Here is a 22,243-nt window from a genome sequence, read left to right on the forward strand (position 1 = left end):
TTTAGTTAAAACAATGCATTTATTTGTTTAAAAAGTGATTTTTGTTTTCTATTTAACTGTTTTGGGCTCTGCTGGCCACAAACTTAAGTACTTTGGCTGCCCTTTCCCACAGTAAATGATGAAAAAGTATGTTATACTTTATATTTTATGCTTCACTTTGAAAAACTCAAAGCAACCCCTGAGCCTTTGAAAAGTTTACTTGCTCTGATCCAACAGCTTTACGATGAAAAAGTACAGAGATTGGAAGCTCTGCAGATATTCTTGCAAAAACAGTTTTTATAGCTGCAAATATGTTCCAATACTTTCACCCACACAGCGAATATGGATTGGAGTAATACAACCAGCTGAGACATTAATGGTGCAAAAGCAGCAATACTGACCTGCCATGCAGCGGGTGCCCATGGAAGCTGGCTGACTGGGGCATCTGAGGCCTGGGGAGGTTGGCGGCTTCACCCTGGACATTCTGGGCCTGGGCCGCCAGAGGGTGGGGGTGTGACAGACGTGAAATCCCCGCGTCGTGGCTCTTAGAGGGATATCCGAGCGCGTTCCTCAGGTACCAGTCCCTCAGTCCCTCCAGAGCCAGGGCTTTGTGGAGACTTCGCGTCGAGTCCTCTGGGGTCGGAAGGGAGAACTGTGGGGGTCTTCGACTGAAGGCCGGGCCGGAGAGTTCAGTCTGGTAGGGAAGCAGGTTGGGAATGGAGGACGTCGTCGTGCCAGCGGCAGGAAGGTGAGACTCGTAGGCGGACAGCAGGATGGCGTCCTGGGGGTGTTGCTGCAAAGGAATAAAGGGCCCACAGGATTTGGTTCTGGTGACTTTGACCCTGCGCATATCTTGGGACCCTCGCCCCACCATGGGGCTGTAAGGAGGTGCAGCGCTTGGGAGGTGCACCTGGGAATGGGAGAAACCGTTAGCATGGGGAGCCACTCCTCCAGTAGAGGAGCAGTGAGAGGGTAAATCCTGCCAGATCCTGCCCGTGGACTGGAAGAGGTGATGCTGCACTTGCATCCTCTGCTGCTTCCCCCAGATATAGTCCATCAACAGCTCGTTGTAGCCCGCCCCAGCCCCTCGCCCCCCCATTGACAGACGCATTTTGGCCTGTTCCACAGATCCCTCCGCGTGTTTCTCAGGGCTGCCCAGGTGAATGTGTCGTAGTTTTCCGTCTGTGAGTGTCTCTGAGCTTTTGTAGGGACCTCCCTTTGGGTGCATCCCGTTTCTGGGGGCCGGATCGTCAGGGAGACTGGACCGATCTAGCAGGGCCTCCGAGCTGTTACTGCGCCTGGCTCTGGAGTTGTACGGGCAGCCTCTTCGGTCGGAGGAGGAGGCCTCTTGGGCCAGCGGAATCATGTATGGCACGTCTAGACTGCCAGACCACTGCTTTAAGCCATTGCCGCCAGACACGTCCGACCTATGGAGATGAGGAGAATTAGCTGGTAATGTGGACACAAGTGTCTGTCATTAACTAGGCAAGGGCCCCCAGACTATATCCTGCTTTGGCCCCCAAGATGTCCAGAACTGCTTATTTTCAAAACCCTTAGTATATATTATCATTTCAAACAGGCAAATTTCTTAACAAAATGAAAATAGCAAAAGTAGTACCAATGTATAAGAATGGAGATGAACAAATGACAGACCTGTCTCCTTACTTCCAGTTTCAAAAAATGATTGATAAAGTATTATTACCGTAAATTCCAGACTATAAGCCGCTAATTTTTTTCTACACTTCAAACCCTGTGGGTTATAAAACGGTGCGGCTAATTTATGGATTTTTCTTCACTGACCGCCATAATGCAAATAGTTTTCATAGGACACATGCATCCATCCATCCATCCATTTTCTACCGCTTGTCCCCTTTGGGGTCACGGGGGGTGCTGGAGCCTATCTCAGCTGCATTCGGGCGGAAGGCGGGGTACACCCTGGACAAGTCGCCACCTCATTGCAGGACCAACACAGATAGACAGACAACATTCACACTCACATTCACACACTAGGGCCAATTTTAGTGTTGCCAATCAACTTATCAAAGACACTGAAATGGTGTTATAGTTTGTGCTACAGCTCCATCTTTTTGACTAGTTTGCTCACTGCAGGTGCTGCTCGGTGAATGTCTGGTGTTTTCTTCCGTTTAGTCCTTTCAACCGGAAATGGGTATGGGCATATACAACACACAAACACCCCCACCCCACGCCTTCACCACCGCTTGATTCCCCCTCGGGGTGATGGACGGCTGGCAGCACTTTACAGCAGCAGCCGACCTCCAGGGTCCCAACTCCCCCCTCCTCTGTTGCGAGTCGTCGTTATTATATGTAACATGTTTATGTGTGCATGGCATGCAGGTTTTTTCCCACTCCAGACTAGGCCCCTTTAGGTGCCCAGTCTAAATTGTATTTTTTTACTCATCTTCTTCCCCAGCATTTTACCTTTTTCCCATCTTTTATGGGGCGAAGCTCTTTAGCTACTGAGCTAACGTGATAGCATCTGGCTCAAATGCAGATAGAAACAAAATAAATAAATCCCTGACTGGAAGGATAGACAGAAGATCAACAATACTATTAAACCATGGACATGTAACTACACGGTTAATAACTCTCAGCCTGGCAAAGCTTAACAATGCTGTTGCTAACGACGCTGAAGCTAACTTAGCAACCGGACCTCACAGAGCTATGATAAAAACATTAGCGCTCCACCTACGCCAGCCAGCCCTCATCTGCTCATCAACACCCGTGCTCACCTGCGTTCCAGCGATCGACGGCGCGACGAAGGACTTCACCCGATCATTCGTGCGGTTGGCGGCTAGCATCGGCTAGCGCGTCTGCTATCCAAGTAAGTACTCCTTGTTGTGTTGCTACAGCCAGCCGCTAATACACCGATCCCACCTACAACTTTCTTCTTTGCAGTCTCCATTGTTCATTAAACAAATTGCAAAAGATTCACCAACACAGATGTCCAGAATACTGTGGAATTGTTCGATGAAAACAGAGCAGTTTGTATGGTGACACATTGGGTACGAATACTTCCGTTGCCGTCGTGACGTCACGCACATACGCATCATACATAGACGTTTCCAACCGGAAGTTTAGCGGGAAATTTAAAATTGCACTTTATAAGTTAACCCGGCCGTATTGGCATGTGTTGCAATGTTAACATTTCATTATTGATATATAAACTATCAGACTGCGTGGTCGGTAGTAGTGGGTTTCAGTAGGCCTTTAAGCAGCACCTTGTCAGCTGGATGGCACTCGGCAATTCCACTCCTCGACTCTCCATGTCAGAAGACCCCTATGCTTCTTGAATTTTTGCTACTTACCTTCTTGGCTATTTCCAGTGCCATCCAGCTTGGTGTACTATAGTAGTTTGCACGTCTTGCAACTCCGACCCAACTTTAGTTATTTTTGTAAATTAGCTTTTGTTCTTTTTTCACGGTGCTCATTTTGCGTTCTCTTTTTCGCACCGTCGCTTTTTGTCATCTCCTATTTTGGATCATTGTTGTGAGTACTTTTTCGTTAAGTAAAGAACTGTTTTAATCACAATCCATCTGCATCCTTGGGTTCCTCTGTTCTGCATTTAATTGAACTGTGACAAAGATATGTAAATAAACATTTACAAAATATTTGTATAAATAACTAATTTCCCAATGTATATCTGTGGGTAATATTTGGAATTAAAAATTTTGCGCTGTATAGTCCAGAAACTACGGTATATAATTATTGCGGACAGCCAATACAGATCGTGTGAGGTGCGACATGGATAAACCCTTTTTTTCCTGGACATAGCGTGCATGTCTAATGCAGGCCTGGGCAATTATTTTGACTCGGGGGTCAAAATGGAATTTTTTTTTTAAATGTATTTATTTTTTCATAAAGAAATACAATCATGTGTGCTTACAGACTGTATCTCTGCAGACTGTATTGATCTATATTGATATATAATGTATATATTGTGTTTTTTATGTTGATTTAATTTTTTTAAAAAAAAAATTTTTTTTTTTTTTTTACATTTCTTGCGCGGCCCGGTACCAATCGGTCCACGGACCGGTACCGGGCTTCCCGGTGGTTGGGGACCACTGACTTAGATTACCATAGTAACTAGTATATCATGCAAAAGCGCAGATTCCAACCATTGAAATACTTTGTATTAGAGATATATGCGTTAAAATGTAATATCGGAAATTATCGGTATCGGTTTTTTTATTATCGGTATCGTTTTTTTTTTGTGTTTTTTTTTTTTTTTTTTTATTAAATCAACATAAAAAACACAAGATACACTTACAATTAGTGCACCAACCCAAAAAACCTCCCTCCCCCATTTACACTCATTCACACAAAAGGGTTGTTTCTTTCTGTTATTAATATTCTGGTTCCTACATTATATATCAATATATATCAATACAGTCTGCAAGGGATACAGTCCGTAAGCACACATGATTGTGCGTGCTGCTGGTCCACTAATAGTACTAACCTTTAACAGTTAATTTTACTAATTTTCATTCATTACTAGTTTCTATGTAACTGTTTTTATATTGTTGTACTTTCTTTTTTATTCAAGAAAATGTTTTTAATTTATTTATCATATTTTACAAATTTTTTTAAAAAGTACCTTATCTTCACCATACCTGGTTGTCCAAATTAGGCATAATAATGTGTTAATTCCACGACTGCATATATCGGTTGATATCGGTATCGGTTGATATCGGTATCGGTAATTAAAGAGTTGGACAATATCGGAATATCGGATATCGGCAAAAAGCCATTATCGGACATCCCTACTTTGTATAGTTTAAGACTTACGGTCATTTGAAAACATCACTGCACATCATAATGGCAGCTACAGTTTCCATCTTAAAGATCTAAAAAAATTATTTGGGAATGTCCGGCGGGCCAGATTGAAAAGCTTAACGGGCCGCATGTGGCCCCCGGGCCATAATTTGCCCAGGCCTGGTCTAATGTTTAGTTTATGCTTAGTGCGTGTCAAATCTTGTTTTAATGTTTTAATATTGCACATTGGAGTATGGGAGAAACGCAATTTCAGTTTGCTGTGTAATGTACTGTTGCATGGTCTGATTGACAATCAAGTTTGACTTGACTTGATGTTTCATAAACATTCTTGTGCCGGTACTTTCAGTTTGAGAACACTACCTTTGAACTTCTCTGGCTGCGGCTCGTCGCAATTATCGCGGGTCTTGCTGTGTGTCAGTCAGAGTGTGCAGTGAGACAGTGTGAGCAGGGCAGGATCCGCCCACCCATCCAATAATCATCCGCGCATCATTCCCACCCCTTCTGTCTCTCCAGGCAGCTGATGTGTGGCCAAAACCAGACAACTTGCGCGTCATTCAACCAAACTGTAGTCACGAGCCACTTCACATTCTCAGTAACGGCAACAGCGTGATGGGAACCGTAATGATTTAGATTATTCATTAATGGGAAAAAAACGCAGTTAGTAACGCCGTTATACTCCAAAGCCGCTACTACCAACAATACTCTTTGGATATTTTGCACTTTCTGTCACACTGTGTAATCCTGTTTTCATGTTCAAAATAAACACATGTGGTATACACTACTCCATATTCACCAGTGGCGGGCCGTGCGTTTCCCACCTAGGCCGTCAGTGATGTCCTGTGTCCAATGATTACTTCTCAAAATACCATAATTTATGTCACCACATGACCATTGCTGGAGAAATACTATACAGAAACACATTTATGAACTACCGGGCATTGAATCACCACCAACAGTGTACAAAACGGGTTATTTTCTGGCGCATTTAAAAATCAATAAACCCGCATCAGTCAGCAATTATAATAAATAATAAATGGGTTATACTTCTATAGCGCTTTTCTACCTTCAAGGTACTCAAAGCGCTTTGACACTATTTCCACATTTACCCATTCACACACATTCACACACTGATGGCGGGAGCTGCCATGCAAGGCGCTAACCAGCAGCCATCAGAGGCAAAGGGTGAAGTGTCTTGCCCAAGGACACAACGGACGTGACTAGGAAGGTAGAAGGTGGGAATTGAACCCCAGTAACCAGCAACACTCCGATTGCTGGCACAGCCACTCTACCAACTTCGCCACGCCGTCCCGATTAAAACATATCTTATGTGGTACTGTCAAAATTAAAATTGCAAAAAACATATTAAACGTGAAAAAATAAAGAAAATAAATATCGTAGCTCACAATTTGTAGAACCCATTCGAGCTTCCAGGCTTTGCCGACATTGTGTCACAAGATGTAGTTTCTCTTTAAATATCCTTCTTGAAAATGGCCTTGCAAATATATGTGTTGTCTTGTCTAATCATAAAAGATGCAGACGAGGCGTGTTGGCTGAGTTCTTAAAGCTTACTCCACAGCATGCTCATCAAAAACATCCCGCTGCCGGTATGGCTACGTTCACCCTAAATGGGGCTACTGCACATGCTCTTCACTACTGTGGCATGCTGGGTAATGGAGTTCTTATGTTACCTTGCTCATAACATCACAATATATATCTGCTTTAGGCCAGCTAAAAGCCTTACTGGCAACAACTTGTGACATACTTGCCAACCTTGAGACCTTCGAATTTGGGAGATTTGGGGGGGAGGGTTGAGGTGGGCGGGGTTGGGGGGATGGGGTTTGGTGGTAGTGGGGGTGTATATTGTAGCCCGGAAGAGTTAGGGATGCAAGGGGTTCCGGGTATTTGTTCTGTTGTGTTTATGTTGTGTTACGGTGCGGATGTTCTCCCGAAATGCGTTTGTCATTCTTGTTTGGTGTGGGTTCACAGTGTGGCGCATATTTGTAACAGTTTTAAAGTTGTTTATATGGCCACCCTCAGTGTGACCTGTATGGCTGTTGACCAAGTATGTCTTGCAGTCACTTTCGTGTGTATGCAGAAGCCGCATACAACATGTGACTGGGCCGGCATGCTGGTTGTATGGTGAAAAAGCGGACGCGTTGACAGTTTGTAGAGGATGCTAAAGGCCTTAATATGGTTGTCCGGGTGAAAATCAGGAGAAATTCGGGAGAATGGTTTCCCCGGGAGGTTTTCGGAAGGGGCACTGAAATTCGGGAGTCTCTCGGAAAAATCAGGAGGGTTGGCAAGTATGACTTGTGATCTAATTGGCTATCGCAACTGTCTGTCAAATGTTTGTGTCCATTCACTTACAGTACACGGACGACCGCATTGTTGAATCTGAAGGCCTCTGGCAGATTTCGTACAGCATGGCAACATAAGCTAGCTGAATTCTGATTGGATAAAAACTCTATAACCTAAAAACAACAGCGCTGGACGGAGCATAATATGACATGAAGAGAATATGAATAATTTTAGATATTAAGGGAAAGTAAATTAAAAATTACTTTTATCTTTAATTATGATCATGATTTCTGGTTATGTTAGGCCAGCAGAGAAGGCCTTGCTGGCCCTGACGGCACACCACTGATATTCACATTGTTGGCATCGACAGCACATCCTTAAAAGTACTTAAGACCTTGCGGGTGGCTAAATCTTGGTCTCCAAAAAGAACAAACCCATATGAAGCATTACCTGACATGAACACTGATAGGTGCAGTTCGGGCCAAGAGAGGCGTAGCTGGAACACTTCGTCCTTCAACGTTAGATGCACTTCTAGGTAAGGAGTGAGTTGGGCTGTAAAAGGTAAAACCAATATGTGTTGATATACCGTGTGTGAGTGAAATATATTTATAAACACATTAACATAAAGTAAAAGCACCTGACAGAGCTTGTGACAGAGTTGCGGCGTGTCCTCATTTCGTAGTAAATCTCGACAGGAGAGAGTTTCCTGCTGATCCTGTGGTCAGGACTACCCACAGTGAGCCGAGGATGGGACAGAGAGCGCTGGTCCGCGGCCACACCAGGGGAAGATTCTTTAGAGAAAGAAATCAGATTAAACGCAGGTTCATTTGGTTTTGAATGAAAATGTATTAAGCTCATTTAACAGAGGGTGAAATGAAAATTCCGCTCATACCATTGTCATGAGATGTGGAATCGGACATTGAGCTTGTGCTCTCCGACATGACACTGTCCTCTGGAAGGCAAATAGATTAAACATTTTAGTGCAGGCTCTTGCTCCGTTTCCCTTCTCCTGAGCTCACACTGAGCGCAACCATTTTGTGTTGAGCTGTTTAAAAAATGTGCTTGCATTTATCAACCGATACCGATATATACAGTCGTTGAATTAACACATTATTATGCCTAATTTTGTTGTGATGCCCCACTGGATGCATTAAACAATGTAACAAGGTTTTCCAAAATAAATCAACTCAAGTTATGGAAAAAAATGCCAACATGGCACTGCCATATTTATTATTTAAGTCACAAAGTGCATTATTTGTTTTAGGGCTGCAACAACTATTCGATTAAATCGATTAAAATCGATTATAAAAATAGTTGGCGATTAATTTAGTCATCGATTCGTTGGATCTATGCTATGCGCATGCGCAGAGGCAACTTTTTTTAATTTAATTTTTTTTTTTTTTTTTTGTAAACCTTTATTTATATACTGCAACATTTACAAACAGCTGAGAAACAATAATCAAAATAAGTATGGTGCCAGTATGCTGGGTTTTTTTCAATAAAATACTGGAAAGGATAGAAATGTAGTTTCTCTCTTTTATCCGATTATTAATCGATTAATCGAAGTAATAATCGACAGATTAATCGATTATCAAATTAGTTGTTAGTTGCAGCCCTAATTTGTTTTAACATGCCTCAAAACTGCAGCTTAGAATTTGGGACATGCTCTCCCTGAGAGAGCATGAGGTGGTTGAGGTGGGTGGGGTTGGGGGGGATGGGGTTGAGGTGGGGGGGGGGGGGGGTAGCGGGGGTATTGTTGCGTCCCGGAAGAGTTAGTGCTGCAAGGGGTTCTGGGTATTTGTTCTGTTGTGTTTATGTTGTGTTACGGTGCGGATGTTCTCCCGAAATGTGTTTGTCATTCTTGTTTGGTGTGGGTTCACAGTGTGGCGCATATTTGTAACAGTGTTAAAGTTGTTTATACGGTCACCCTCAGTGTGACCTGTATGGCTGTTGACCAAGTATGCTTGCATTCATTTGTGTGTGTGAAAAGCCGTAGATATTATGAGATTGGGCCGGCACGCAAAGGCAGTGCCTTTAATGTTTATTGGCGCTCTGTACTTCTCCCTACGTCCGTGTACCACTCCGTACAGCGGCGTTTTAAAAAGTCATAAATTTAACTTTTTGAAACCGATACCAATAATTTCCGATATTACATTTTAAAGCATTTATCGGCCGATAATATCGGACTGCCGATATTATCGGACATCTCTACTTGCATTATGCAAGCAAATTGTTCAATCTCATATTGAAAATGTACACTTATTAAAGATTAAAAAACTTTCTTCATCAATAAATCATGGCCAAATGGAGGAAAACAATGTCAACAAACTGCCCATTCCTCTTATGTCTTTGGTGATGTCATAATCTGCATGATAGTTTTTGGGTTTTTTTCCCTGTGTTTCATGTTCCTTACAGGATAGCGCTCTTATTTTTGTTTCACTTACAGAAGGCCATGTCCACACAAATACAGACACTTAATAAACGCATACTTATCTCTGCGTTTAGGCCTACTTTTGTCCTTAAAAACGCAGACTTTTGCCAACTCTGGCCAAAGTGTAGAGTTCCAAAACTCTCCGCTCAGCGTATGTGTGCCCATACGGAGACTTGTACTCCTCATTTCCAAAGCTCAACAACAAAGCCTTCCTGCCGTTAAACACACTATAAGAGGAATTGTCGTATGTTTGACCATCAACATGCTGCTATTTTCACTCAACATGAATAAAAAAGACAAATTAAAATGGGCATTGCAATACTCCCGTCGGCTGTTTTGGATACGATTGCTGTCGAACATCCACCTGATGGAACAACTTTAAGAAGCAAGACTTTTTGCTTTGTGCCATAAGAAGTTTTTAATCCTTATTTAACGACAGATCATAAAGTTAACTTACGTGTGTTGCTTCCATTTGTGTAGCTGGATCTGGGCGCGACCGAACGACTAAAAAAATCAACGCATCCTTCCTCCTTGTTAAGGTTAAAGACAATGTACACTTCATCGCACATGTATCTCTATATCGATCATTAAATGCATTATAACTCTATTAGAGTTTTGCAGCGGCACACGCACGTCCATGCCCGTCAGGTACTTAAACATGCAAAAAGGTTTCCTTGGCTCGTTAGTGCGTGCTGATTTTAGAAATAATGTGCACTTCATTGTACATTTAATATATCACCATGTTGCTGATTAAAATTAGAGAAAAAAATGTGTCTGTGGGCCAGTATATATATTTTTAGGAACACTAATACAAAATCTCACATTAATCTCTGACTGAAGGCTAAAAACGTTATGACAGCCCCCCTTAAAAAACGGAATGGAATTTAATATTTTTTTACTGAATGAGACACCCAGAATGTACATGAAAATAAAGAATGTGGGATTTACAATATTAACTATGAACGATAAAACACAGAATATTGACAACACATGAACGCCACACCCCCCCTCGATCTACACATTTTACAATCAAGCAAAACGCAACAAAAATGCAACAAACACAGCGAAATATGAACGTGAAGGGTAAGAAAAAGCTCCACCTACAATCTGATACATCTGATATATCACTAAGCTTTAGAACTTTCTTGTAAAAATCTATTTCCGCATCTGTCCCTGACACCCGAAACACTCTGTGGAAACGTCTGAGCTGCTGTGACTTAGATTACCATAGTAACTAGTATATCATGCAAAAGCGCAGATTCCAACCATTGAAATACTTTGTATAGTTCAAGACTTACGGTCATTAGAAAACATCACTGCACATCATAATGGCAGCTACAGTTTCCATCCCAAAGATCTAAAAAAATGATTTGGGAATTTCTGGTGGGCCAGATTGAAAAGCTTAACAGGCCGCATGCGGCCTCCGGGCCTTAATTTGCCCAGGTCTGCTCTATTATATCAAAATAAGTATTATAATAACAGAGGTGTAATGCCACCAAGTCAGCTGTGGCTGCTTTTCCAGGCTTTTGATTGAACAAAACGTGCATGACAGCAGGTGTATGCGTTTTAAAACTACTCTTATGTGGATGGCGACAGCTTTAACCCCAAATATGCGTTTTTGAAACTCTCCCTGTTCGTGTGGACATGGCCTTACTGTTTTGGTTATGTCTTAAAATGACTGTCAATACCCGACCGGTACCGGAAGACCCGATCGATGCACGCATGCGCGAGGCCTACGTCACTTCCGTCAACTTGTTTTACGGCAATTATGTTCGTGCTCGCCGTCACAGTTACCAAGGTTTTCTTATTTTGTCATCTTTATTTCAATAACAATGTCATATAAAATATTCCATCCAAAACAAAACAAACGTTATCCAAAAATACAGTATATTTTTTTGAAACCATATGGATCCGTACAGGAACCTGACCATTGTGTTTAGCAGAACTTAAATGGCAAATACATTGATGTTATTTATTATTTATTTTACTACTTTATTCACATCAACTACTTCAATTCACAATACAGACATCATATTTTTTTTAGGCCGCAGATAAAGATTTAAGTTAAATGCCATGTTAAAAAAAAAAAAAAAAAATTTGAAAAAAAATTATGCAATGCGATGAGGTGGCAACTTGTCCAGGGTGTACCCCGCCTTCTGCCCGATTGTAGCTGAGATAGGCTCCAGCGCCCCCCGCGACCCCGAAGGGAATAAGCGGTAGAAAATGGATGGATGGATGGAGTCAGTAGCGACCCCATGCGACAGAAGAGTGAATGTGGTTGAAATTGTGGCGATAATACTCCCTGATTTATTTTTAATTCACCCCTTGTTCATTTTTATATTTGCGTTCCCAAGCTATTAGTTTTGTACAAAACATTAACAATGTATTCAAATATTTGCAATGACAGAAGAGTGAATGTGGTTGAAATTGAGGCGATAATACTCCCTGATTTTTTTTAAATCCACCCCTGGTTCATTTTTATATTCGCGTTCCCAAGCTATTAGTTTTGTACAAAACATTAACAATGTATTCAAATATGACAGAATGTGACGTCGCAGAATCTGTCGTAAAATATTGCAAGTCCAGGAAGTGACGTAAACTTGGTGCATGCGTGGACTGATCGGGTCTTTCGGTACCGGTCTGGTGGTGACAGTGACCACTGTCTCTCAGCGCTGTTTACCACACCTGCCTTTGATCACTAATCGGGGGGCTTATCCGTCAGTGTTGCAAGGTTTGTTTGTCTATTGTGACTAATTACCATCACTAATCATCTCATCTTCATGGTGTACTTATAGATTTTTGCCTGCCTAGTTCTAATTAAAAGACCTTCTTATCTGCACTTTGCCTATAGCCTTTGCATTCTGGGGTCACACTAACAGCAATCATGTGCTACCATGAGAGAAAGTGACAAATAAATGTCTAAGCAATAGCTATTTTTTGTTTGGATTATGTCAACAACTGCTTACGTCGGCATGAGTAAACCAGTCGACCACACGTCTCTTTATGGACTTCATTGTATTTCCCCTTAACCCTTGTGTGGTCACAGACCTGTTTTAATTTTTTATTAAAAGAAAAATGATACAATTAATTAATTTTTCAAACTGAGACTCACTGACTTTGGCTCATTTTTTGTGAAGAACATACATCAGAATACATATTTAATGACCACACACCATACACCCCCCTACACATTTCTATTACATATAAGATCTCCGGGTCCACTGGACCCGGGGCTAATAGAAGTGTGGAAATTGATGTTCGGTGTACCACACCCACCCAAAACACACACACACACACACACACACACACACACACACACACACACACACACACACACACACACACACACACACACACACAGCAGCCCTAGACAGGAGGAGGACAGAGTGTAGGTACACAGAACATCAGTGGGTCAAATGTGTGAGAAAATGAGAGCAGACAGTGTTGACAAACAATGTTGCAACCTTGTGTGGGAACCGCAGGTGCAGAAACACAAAAGAAGAATCCCTGTGGGATGCAGAAACTGGCAGAGAAATTTTGCGTGCAACGTTCATATTGTTGTTACTCAGCCAGCGTTTGTGGGTCTCATGGACCCGTTGCATTTTGTGGCTTTTAATGCCTCACAATCAAACACTTTTATTTTAAAATACTGAACAGATGTTTATTGGGATAAGGATGTTTAAACAGATGTTTGAACAGATGTTTATTGGGATAAGGTAAACATCTGTTCAGTATTTTAACATACAAGTGTTTGATTATGAGGCATTAAAAGCCACAAAATGCAACGGGTCCATCAGACCCACAAACGCTGGCTGAGTAACAACAATATGAACATTACACAAGGGTTAAACGCTTTACTGAAACTTTTCCTCAACTGGCTGTCATTTTATGCGCATGACATCAAACATGTACTGAATTTCTAACTTAAGTAAAGGTGTGCATTACCTGTGTGACAGCCCCGATGAACTGTCCTCTTGCTATTTGGTAGGTTTCGGTCTGACTCCGTGTGTCTGTACAGAGTGCCGCTAAAGATTGCTTTCATCTGCCTTCTTTGTGCAGCTTCATCCTGCATCCAAGCCACAAGTACTTGTGTTAGACCACAGTGCACAAAAAAAATATTCAAGGTGTTGACTTACTTCTGCCTTGCAGTTGGGCGGTAGGCCAGCTTTGCGCTGCACTGCTGGGGGTTTCTCCCCCGTCTCCAGAGGGAACGCTCGTGGCAACTTCCCAGTCAGCTCCTGTGGAGGAAATCAATTAACTGAAATCCCTCTCCTCCCCGGCCTATCAGGGCCAAAGTATTTCATAAAAAGACACCACTTAACAGATTACTTTAAGTCGCTATAAAACCATCCTTTAAATGGTTGGCTGCTCTGAAACAGTTATGGCAGGAATAATGTCGCCGCCATAAAATACCTCTATAGCAGTAGGCGAGGAGGAAGTGCAGCAACTTTTAAATTAGCTTTATTGGCAACTTGGATGGGGCTAAGAATAGTTTGTTCACAGAGTGAGTCACTGTATGTGTGAATGAACGTCTCTGACAGATGTGCCTCTATAATATGAGGACAGCTAATAGCCATAGATTTTATTTGAAAAAAAAAAGGATAGGCTCCAGCACCCCTCGTGACCCTGAGAGGGACAAGCAGTAGAAAATGGATGGATGGATGGATGGAAAAAAGCTTACATCAAGGTTTAAAATCTTTAAAAAGTCTTATTACCAGCTTTAAACATTAATTTAGTCTATTATTTACTCCACTCCAGTATATGATTCATTATTACTAGTGGTGTAACGGTATTGTAGATACGGTATTTCAATCAATCAATCAATGTTTATTTATATAGCCCTAAATCACAAGTGTCTCAAAGGGCTGCACAAACGACATCCTCGGTACAGAGCCCACATACGGGCAAGGAAGTCGGTTTCAAAGTCTTCACAATATTGCTGTGACGCGTGACGGTATCAAACAAAAACTTGGTGTGTAGTTTTTTTGTGATGCTTTAGCGTTGGCCGGGTCTAAAAATACACTACATCTCATCATACCATGAATTGATTAACGTGGACCCCGACTTAAACAAGTTGAAAAACTTATTCGGGTGTTACCATTTAGTGGTCAATTGTACAGAATATGTACTGTACTGTACAATCTACTAATAAAAGTCTCAATCAATCAATCAATCAATCCCAGAATCCTCTGCGCAGGAAGTGAAGTGCGTTCGTAAGATGAGAGGAATTGTTTTTTTTGGGACATTTCCTTAAAATTGTATCAGAAATCTATCAATAACTATTTGAGTTATGTTGCTAAAAAAACAGACAAACAAACCCTGGCGAAAACATAACCTCTTCGGCGGAGGTAAGAAAGTCTGCGTTCTGCCAAGTAAAGTGCGCTATTTTCATTGCCAAGGGAGACACAGACCCAGTCGGTCACGTCGCATAGCACAGAGGTAATCACCCACAAAAAACTGTACACTGCGGGAAATACGAGTACACTGAAAAACTACTTGATAAATCCTCAATCCATCATCCATTTCCTACCCCTTTACCTCATAAACCGTCACCCAGTAAATATTTTTCAAGCCAGCAAAGCTAAACTTCTATTTGTGAGGTATTCACATTATTAAAAGTTATTGTTAGTTAACTTTTCCGTGAAACTGCATTTTCCAAACTGATATAAACATGTCCACTGTGGAGGACACTGCTTCTCATAAAGTAAAAGTTAAAGTGAACATTATTGTTTACCCTGGATGTTTACTTTATCACTTTAAAACACACTCAACTGTAATTTTTTTTTACAAATATTTTCTTGAAACAGTGGATGTTCCTGCACAATTCTTTGCAATTAAAAATACATGTTTGTATTAATAAATATGATTAGAACATTTTGGCATTATGTTTGTGTTCAATTGCAGTGTGATATCCTAAACATTCTTGCCACTATATTTTACACACCATAACATTTTGAAATATTTTTTTTGAACATATTCCACAATAATTATCTACTGTGGCCTTAATATTGTGATAATATCGTACCGTGAGATTTTAATACCGTTACAGCCCTAATTATTACCATACCAGCAAGCTTTTCTATTAAGTCTTTTTCTATACACCTTAACCTTCGTGCAAACCAAAAGGCATTAGATGTGTTCCTTACGTAATGTAAATCGTTCATTTCAAAGGTTACCGGTCTGAAAGTTAGCTTTTCTCGTCTCATCTTGTTTGTTTGTTTTTTTAATTGCATTGTGTTTTTGATTGCAACATTGTTAGAATAAGATATACAACTAAAGTATACACACTGTCTCTTAAAACCTCTTTTGGCCCCACTGACTCTCATTATAACAGATCGTAATCCTGGTATATTCCTACTTTTTTTCCATAAAGAAAAACTAATCAAATTCTTGCCGATTGAAAAACAAGACTTTTTTTTTGGTGTAATTGTACCCCTTAATTTCTAGACGGCACCAGAAAACCATGATGCATAATTCTCTGAGCTTTGATGAGTGTAAATGAGGTAAACTCCCATTAAACCGCTGATATGCAATGAAAATGATCTTGGGCAGTTATATTCACAAAACTTGTGTGAACTCAAACTCAACTAAATCCTGCTCGCTTTCTCTCTCATCCTAGCTCATTAGGCATTGCAAAAAGATCTACTAAAATCAATGGTGTCTAAAATGATTGACCTATCCAAGACTGGAATTACCCACCCTTAAATATTCGACTCTAAAATTGCATATTTTGCATTTTCCTATTATAGAAAAAGAAAAAAAAATGTTTTGACAAAAGGGCCATAACACAAAGAAAACAAACAAAAAATGTATCAATAGATTAGATTTAAAGTTGTTAAAAAAGTTCAAGCATTGAAAGTAAAAAAAAAATATATTCATTAATAGCGGAATTATGGCACTTTTAATAAACGGGTTCCTTTTGATCCTAAGAGTAAGTGACTACAATTCCATGCTCTAAATTAGTCTGATTTTTCAAATAGTTAGTTTCTTTGTATTTTCACACCTATGTGTGACATCTTTGTGTCCATTCATTCTATTGTGACTATTGGTCATATGCCGTGGGCCTATCGTACACTGGGGGGCGTTTATTTCCTGTTAGCCTGGAAAAATGTTTAGCTTTTCCGGCTGAACTATGATGTCAAACCCAAGTCAACACCCCAGTTCTAGATTCTACCTGATAATAATAGTAATATTGGCACACATTAAAAATGTTACGTCTCAAATGGCTATGCTGAAATCACAGACAGCGTCAAGAAATGATCAGAGATTGCACCAAGAACACTAATGTCAAAAAGAGCCTCCCGGAGTTGTGAATGCGGGTTCAAACCAAAGACTGATGGTTAGGGATGATACTCGAAACCGGTTTTCCCGGTTGTTTGATAAGAAAAGAACCTAGTCCTCGGACTCTAATCCCTTTTTGAGAACCGGTACCCGTTATCGAGACCACTATAGTAAAGAAAAAGAGTTGGTTCTTTATTCGAATGCCTCGGAACGAATCCCATCCCGACAAGAAATGCCCCGTGAGACATCACAAGAAATGACGTCACGTAGCTCAGTCATTAGGCGCAGATAGCGAAAGCAGGAAAAAAATGGACGGGAAAAAGCGCTCCAAGGTGTAATAAAGTTCAAAACAAAAGGTATAATCCAATGAATAACTTTACTGAGAGATTTGAGCAGGGTACAAACACTTGGCGAACACTTTTATGATCAACCGGAAACATAGCAACCAGGCTAGCAACGCACCTCCTTTACGGCAGCTGTCGCAACGTTCTTAAAGCAACCGCAGCACATACATATATATACAACATATATGACATGATGTCCCTTTTTTAACTTTTGTTTTTCTTTCCTTGTAAACAAAACAAAATCACACTGTATATGTGTTGTCTGTCTAATTATAAATAATGCAGACGAGGCGTGTTGGCTGAGTTCTCGACGTTTACTTTCACAGCGTGCTCATAACCTCATTCTTACGTGACGACATGCAACAACACTTTTCGGGGCTACCGCGCATGCTCGTCACTCCCGTTGCATGCTGGGTAGTGTAGTTGTTATATTCCCTAGCTCATACCATCTTTCCCCCTATAAAGAAATAATGTTAACTCAATAAAGTGTATTTCTTTTTTTAGCTTTAACTTTTCATTTTTTAGCATTGTAACCACATTTGCAAACAACTTTTCTCTTCATAGAATTTTCTTTCAATAAAGAAATAAAGTGCAAAAATGTCAAAGCATCATAACAGTTATGTCAAATAGCAGCAGAAGTGCACTTTTTGGAGAGCTGTATTATTTTCAGTTTTGTGCCCAAGGGACTGATTTTATTTAACACTATATTATTATTTATACACCTATAGTGATCACAGAGACAGGTTGTTTTTGTGTTACTGTATATATTTGTTTTTCTGCAAAATCCCACTTAATATACTTTGGGTAACAACAGTCAATATTTATTTATTTTATTTTATTTTTTTAAGGGTGTTACAGTCAATATTTATTTATTTATTAGATTAAATTGTTTTCTTATATAATAAAAGTGAGCTTTTGTTAAACCAATTATTGTGTGTTTTTTTCCATATACAACAACCTATCTGGACTCGATAAGAGAATCGATAAGGAATCGGTTCGATAAGAGGATTCGATAATAGGCTCGAACTCGATAATTTCTTATCAAACATCATCCCTACTGATGGTAGAGGGTTGTTTTGAAGGAAGTTTCAGACGAGGAAACTTTAAAATGTCTCAAAGTTAATTCAATAAACTCTGTGGTCTGATGGAAGGAGGTTTAAGTTAGAAAGAAAAGACCAATAGTTCGCAGATACAGCTTCAGACGAGGGTTGCTATTGTTCTGTACAAGCTTGCCAGTGGTGCGGAATACAGAGTTATTGCTAATCAGTTTAGAGTGCACAAATGCAGTGAGAAGGTTTGTGTACACTTTATTATTTATCTTGTAATACACAGTACCTGCTTTATTATCTTTCATCTCATTCGTATTTGTTCTGGAGTCCAAAATGAAGCCAGCATTCTCCATTTCCTTAGCTACCTATTTAAATACACTTCTCTTACTTTATTTTTTCCCATCGATGCACTTCAAAATGTTCCATTATTTTTATTTCTGAAGCAAATATGCAGTCTTCTGTGTTTTGGGGGGAATTTTGCCTCTATTCTGCCTATAAAGCCCTTAAAAACATCTAAACACCTCCATTAAGGTTTTGTATACATGATGCAAGTACATATGTAATGTAGTAATAGGCACATTCATAATAACATTCAATATTTATGCATTTTGATAATTTTAAGCATACGCAGCGCAATAATTAAAAAAACGCATTGTGACTTTTTTTCTTTTTTTTTTTTATAAATAAAATCACTGATTACTACTCACTGCAGACTTTATGACAGCCAACAAACATAATAAAACATCACTTACAGTACAATGTCTGCTGTCATTAGGATGCCGACTTCTATGAAGTTCATATATTCCCATTTAGATGAAGAATGACTCGTAACCCTCGTGAAGAAAAGGGAGGTGGAAACAAGCGTCTTTTTCTGTCCTTCTCGCCATTCCCGAGTGTAATTTGGCTGTCAAAGTGTACCAGCTTGTCAGAATATGTCTTTGTCCTTCTACTATCCAGTTGAGAGGGGTTATTTATGATCTACAATAAAGTTTGACGAGCGAGGAAACCGCTGATCAGTCGACCGTGTCAACATTGGCACACAAGCCAGTGATCACGGCGTCACTATGAATAGTTTGTCTGTGATGGCGCTTTTAATAACAATATCATTAATACTTGGTTAATATTCAAGTCACAAAATTTAAATGGAGTATTGTTGGCGGTTTTTGGATGTTTTTTATTGGGTTTTATGGGCGGAATAGAGGACCTCCCATTGACTTTTATTTATGTTTATTTACGAGTTGGAATGCAATAAAAAAAAAAAAATAATACATCTGTCGTCTTGTCTTTCATAATGATTTTGAACAATAGGCAAAATTCCCCCAAAAATGCAGTTCCCCTTTAAGCTTGCACATTGGTTAATACAGTATATTAGGGGTGTGGGGAAAAAAATCGATTTTAATTCAATGTACGATTCAGTATCGATTCTCATTTTTCAAAAATCGATTTTTAAAAAAAAATTTTTTGTGTATTTTTAAATTTTATTTTATTTTTTTAAATCAATCCAACAAAACAATACACAGCAATACCATAACAATGCAATCCAATTCCAAAACCAAACCCGATCCAGCAACACTCAGAACAGCAATAAACAGAGCAATTGAGAGGACACACAAACACGACACAGAACAATCCAAAAGTAGTGAAACAAAAATTAATATTATCAACAACAGTATCAATATTAGTAACAATTTCAACATAGCAGTGATTAAAAATCCCTCATTGACATTGTCATTAGATATTTATAAAATAAAAAAAATAAAATAAAATAACAATGAACAATAGCTTGACAACACACGGTGTCCAATATTTTCACAAAGATAAAATAAGTCATATTTTTGGTTCATTTAATAGTTAAAACAAATTTACATTACTGCAATCAGTTGATAAAACATTGTCCTTTACAATTATAAAAGCTTTTTACAAAAATCTACTACTCTGCTTGCATGTCAGCAGACTGGGGTAGATGCTGCTGAAATCCTTTGTATTGAATGAATAGAGAATTGTTTTGAATCTGAAAAATATAGTTTTTCAATCGAGAATCGCGTTGAATCGAAAAAAATCGATTTGTAATCAAATCGTGACCCCAAGAATCGATATTGAATCGAATCGTGGGACACCCAAAGATTCGCAGCCCTACAGTATATTATTAATTATTTACTGCTAGTGGTGTTGTAGTTGTAAAGCATAGTGTGCTTCAAAGAGAGTACTCACTGCTTCCTGCAAACAGACGAGTTTGAGCTCTTCCACGCGTGTGTTAAGCAGAGCCTCCAGGGCCTGCTTGCGCTCTTGCAGAGCTGTAGCCCGCTCAGCCTGCAGCTTGCTGTCCTGGCACCCTTGGACATCTACGCAACACATTAAACACAAGAAAGCTTGACAATCATTGCTGCATACAATACCTTCTTTATTAAATGGGAGGTATTGTGTTGGGGATCGAGGGGGTTAATTTTTACACTTTCACAGTAGTTGTCTCGAAAGTGTGTATTTGTGGCGTCTGCACTTAGTCACACAGACACACAATGCTCTGATAAGATTATCAGACAGCTGTGGTGTCAGTATGTGAACAAAAGGCTTTCACACATGCAGCTGTTGTTCCAGTTGGCGGTTCCCTTGAGACAAACACTCGTGTTTTCATTCGTTTTGACTGCTAGTGAAAACACACGGGGGAAATTCCTCCAGGCCATTCCCGGCTAGTCCGGGCATGAAAGTGTGGGCCTTTACACAGAGTCTGTGGGGAAGTCAAGTGTCTACTCACCTGGAGCTCCTACCAAACCCATGGATGTGATCAGATGGCCTTTGACCTCCATGTGATGTAATTCTGAGGACAACACGATTCACGCTCCCACCCACGTTCTCAACCTGATGAACAGAAAATGTGTTTACCTTCAAAATGAGGTGAAAACCCACATGCAGATTGTTTTTTTTTTTTGCATACAGACCTTGTTGTATCAGCCATGTGTTAGCGTGAGGCGTTTAGTCAGTAGGTCGGCAGTGGATGACTGTGTGTCTCCTCATTCAGACGTAGCCTCAGGACACCGCAAGAGCTGACTACCCAATCCTTCAAAAGACAATGAATAGGGTGAATTGCTAAATATTAAGCATATATTAGGAACTAGTGGTGCATGATAGACATGACTAATTATGACGTCATGTCAATACATTTGATAACATTTAAAAAGTAGGGATGGGTACCGAATTCGTTACTTTTATAAGCCGTGACCAAATTCCATCGGCACAAGCAGGTACTGATTTATGTCAAATCAAAGTATACCATTGTGGGAAGGCGGGGCCGGAGGACCGACGGCGAGGCGTGCTGCGCCAAAGCCCGCTCCAAGATGGCGGCGAGGAGGCGGGGACGGCGAGCAAGCGGCGAGGCAATCGTGACCAGGTGTGGGGATCGCGCACCTGGTCACAATCAGCTGATGATCCCCTCGTGGTGTTTAAGATGGCGGCAGCCGAGGACGACGGGGTGAAAGGAAGTGGAGAGCCCGGAGTGCTGGAGGAGCGAGAGAGACGGAGCAAAAGACGCAGAAGACGCGGCCGGCTGAAAAGCTGAAGAGGCGGCGGAACGAGCAGCAGAGGGAGGCAAGTGCTGAAAAGCACAAAAGACTTGATATTGAAAAATAAACAAAGTCACAACCCTGCTCGAAGCGAAGATGTCTCTATTTGATGGTCCATGGAACCCGCAAGACGGGACGAGTCTGTCACAACTATATTTTGATCCGTCTGCTGCACGGGACGTCACGTCCGGTTGCAGACTCAAACACCTGGCAGGGGAATAAGCACTCAAGCAGAACTCAGAGCAGATGCAGCCAAACTGCCTCCAGGTAATGTTATGCCAACAAAGCAAGTATGCCTGATAGAACGCTCTGACCACAGTACTTTCCTCCAGAAGGTCTTATCTTTGTCCATGTGATGTCAGATGAAACAAACATTTAGCTGTTTGGCCACAATACCCAGCAATATGTTTGGAGAAGACAAGATGAGGCCTTTAATCCCAGGAACACCACCCCTACCGTCAAGCATGGTGAAGGTAGTATTATGCTCTGGGACTGTTTTGCTGTCAATGG

The 22,243-nt window shown here is 40.6% G+C and overlaps 1 protein-coding gene across 1 annotated transcript in view; it reads right to left on the reverse strand.

Annotated features, from left to right (window-relative positions):
- ccdc120b (coiled-coil domain containing 120b) overlaps positions 1–22,243 on the reverse strand; it is a 61,596-nt gene that overhangs the window by 10,705 nt on the left and 28,648 nt on the right. The window contains exons 2-10 of the mRNA XM_062046187.1: positions 21,113–21,231; positions 20,929–21,032; positions 20,388–20,518; positions 13,639–13,740; positions 13,448–13,568; positions 7,964–8,023; positions 7,709–7,862; positions 7,522–7,623; positions 381–1,406 (exon numbers count right to left, since the gene is read on the reverse strand). Of these exons, the coding sequence (XP_061902171.1) occupies positions 381–1,406; positions 7,522–7,623; positions 7,709–7,862; positions 7,964–8,023; positions 13,448–13,568; positions 13,639–13,740; positions 20,388–20,518; positions 20,929–20,980 (1,748 nt within the window). The 5' untranslated portion in view covers positions 20,981–21,032; positions 21,113–21,231. The remainder of the gene's footprint in view (positions 1–380; positions 1,407–7,521; positions 7,624–7,708; positions 7,863–7,963; positions 8,024–13,447; positions 13,569–13,638; positions 13,741–20,387; positions 20,519–20,928; positions 21,033–21,112; positions 21,232–22,243) is intronic.

Source organism: Entelurus aequoreus, linkage group LG01 (assembly GCF_033978785.1).
Source record: "Entelurus aequoreus isolate RoL-2023_Sb linkage group LG01, RoL_Eaeq_v1.1, whole genome shotgun sequence".
NCBI classification, from domain to species: domain Eukaryota; kingdom Metazoa; phylum Chordata; class Actinopteri; order Syngnathiformes; family Syngnathidae; genus Entelurus; species Entelurus aequoreus.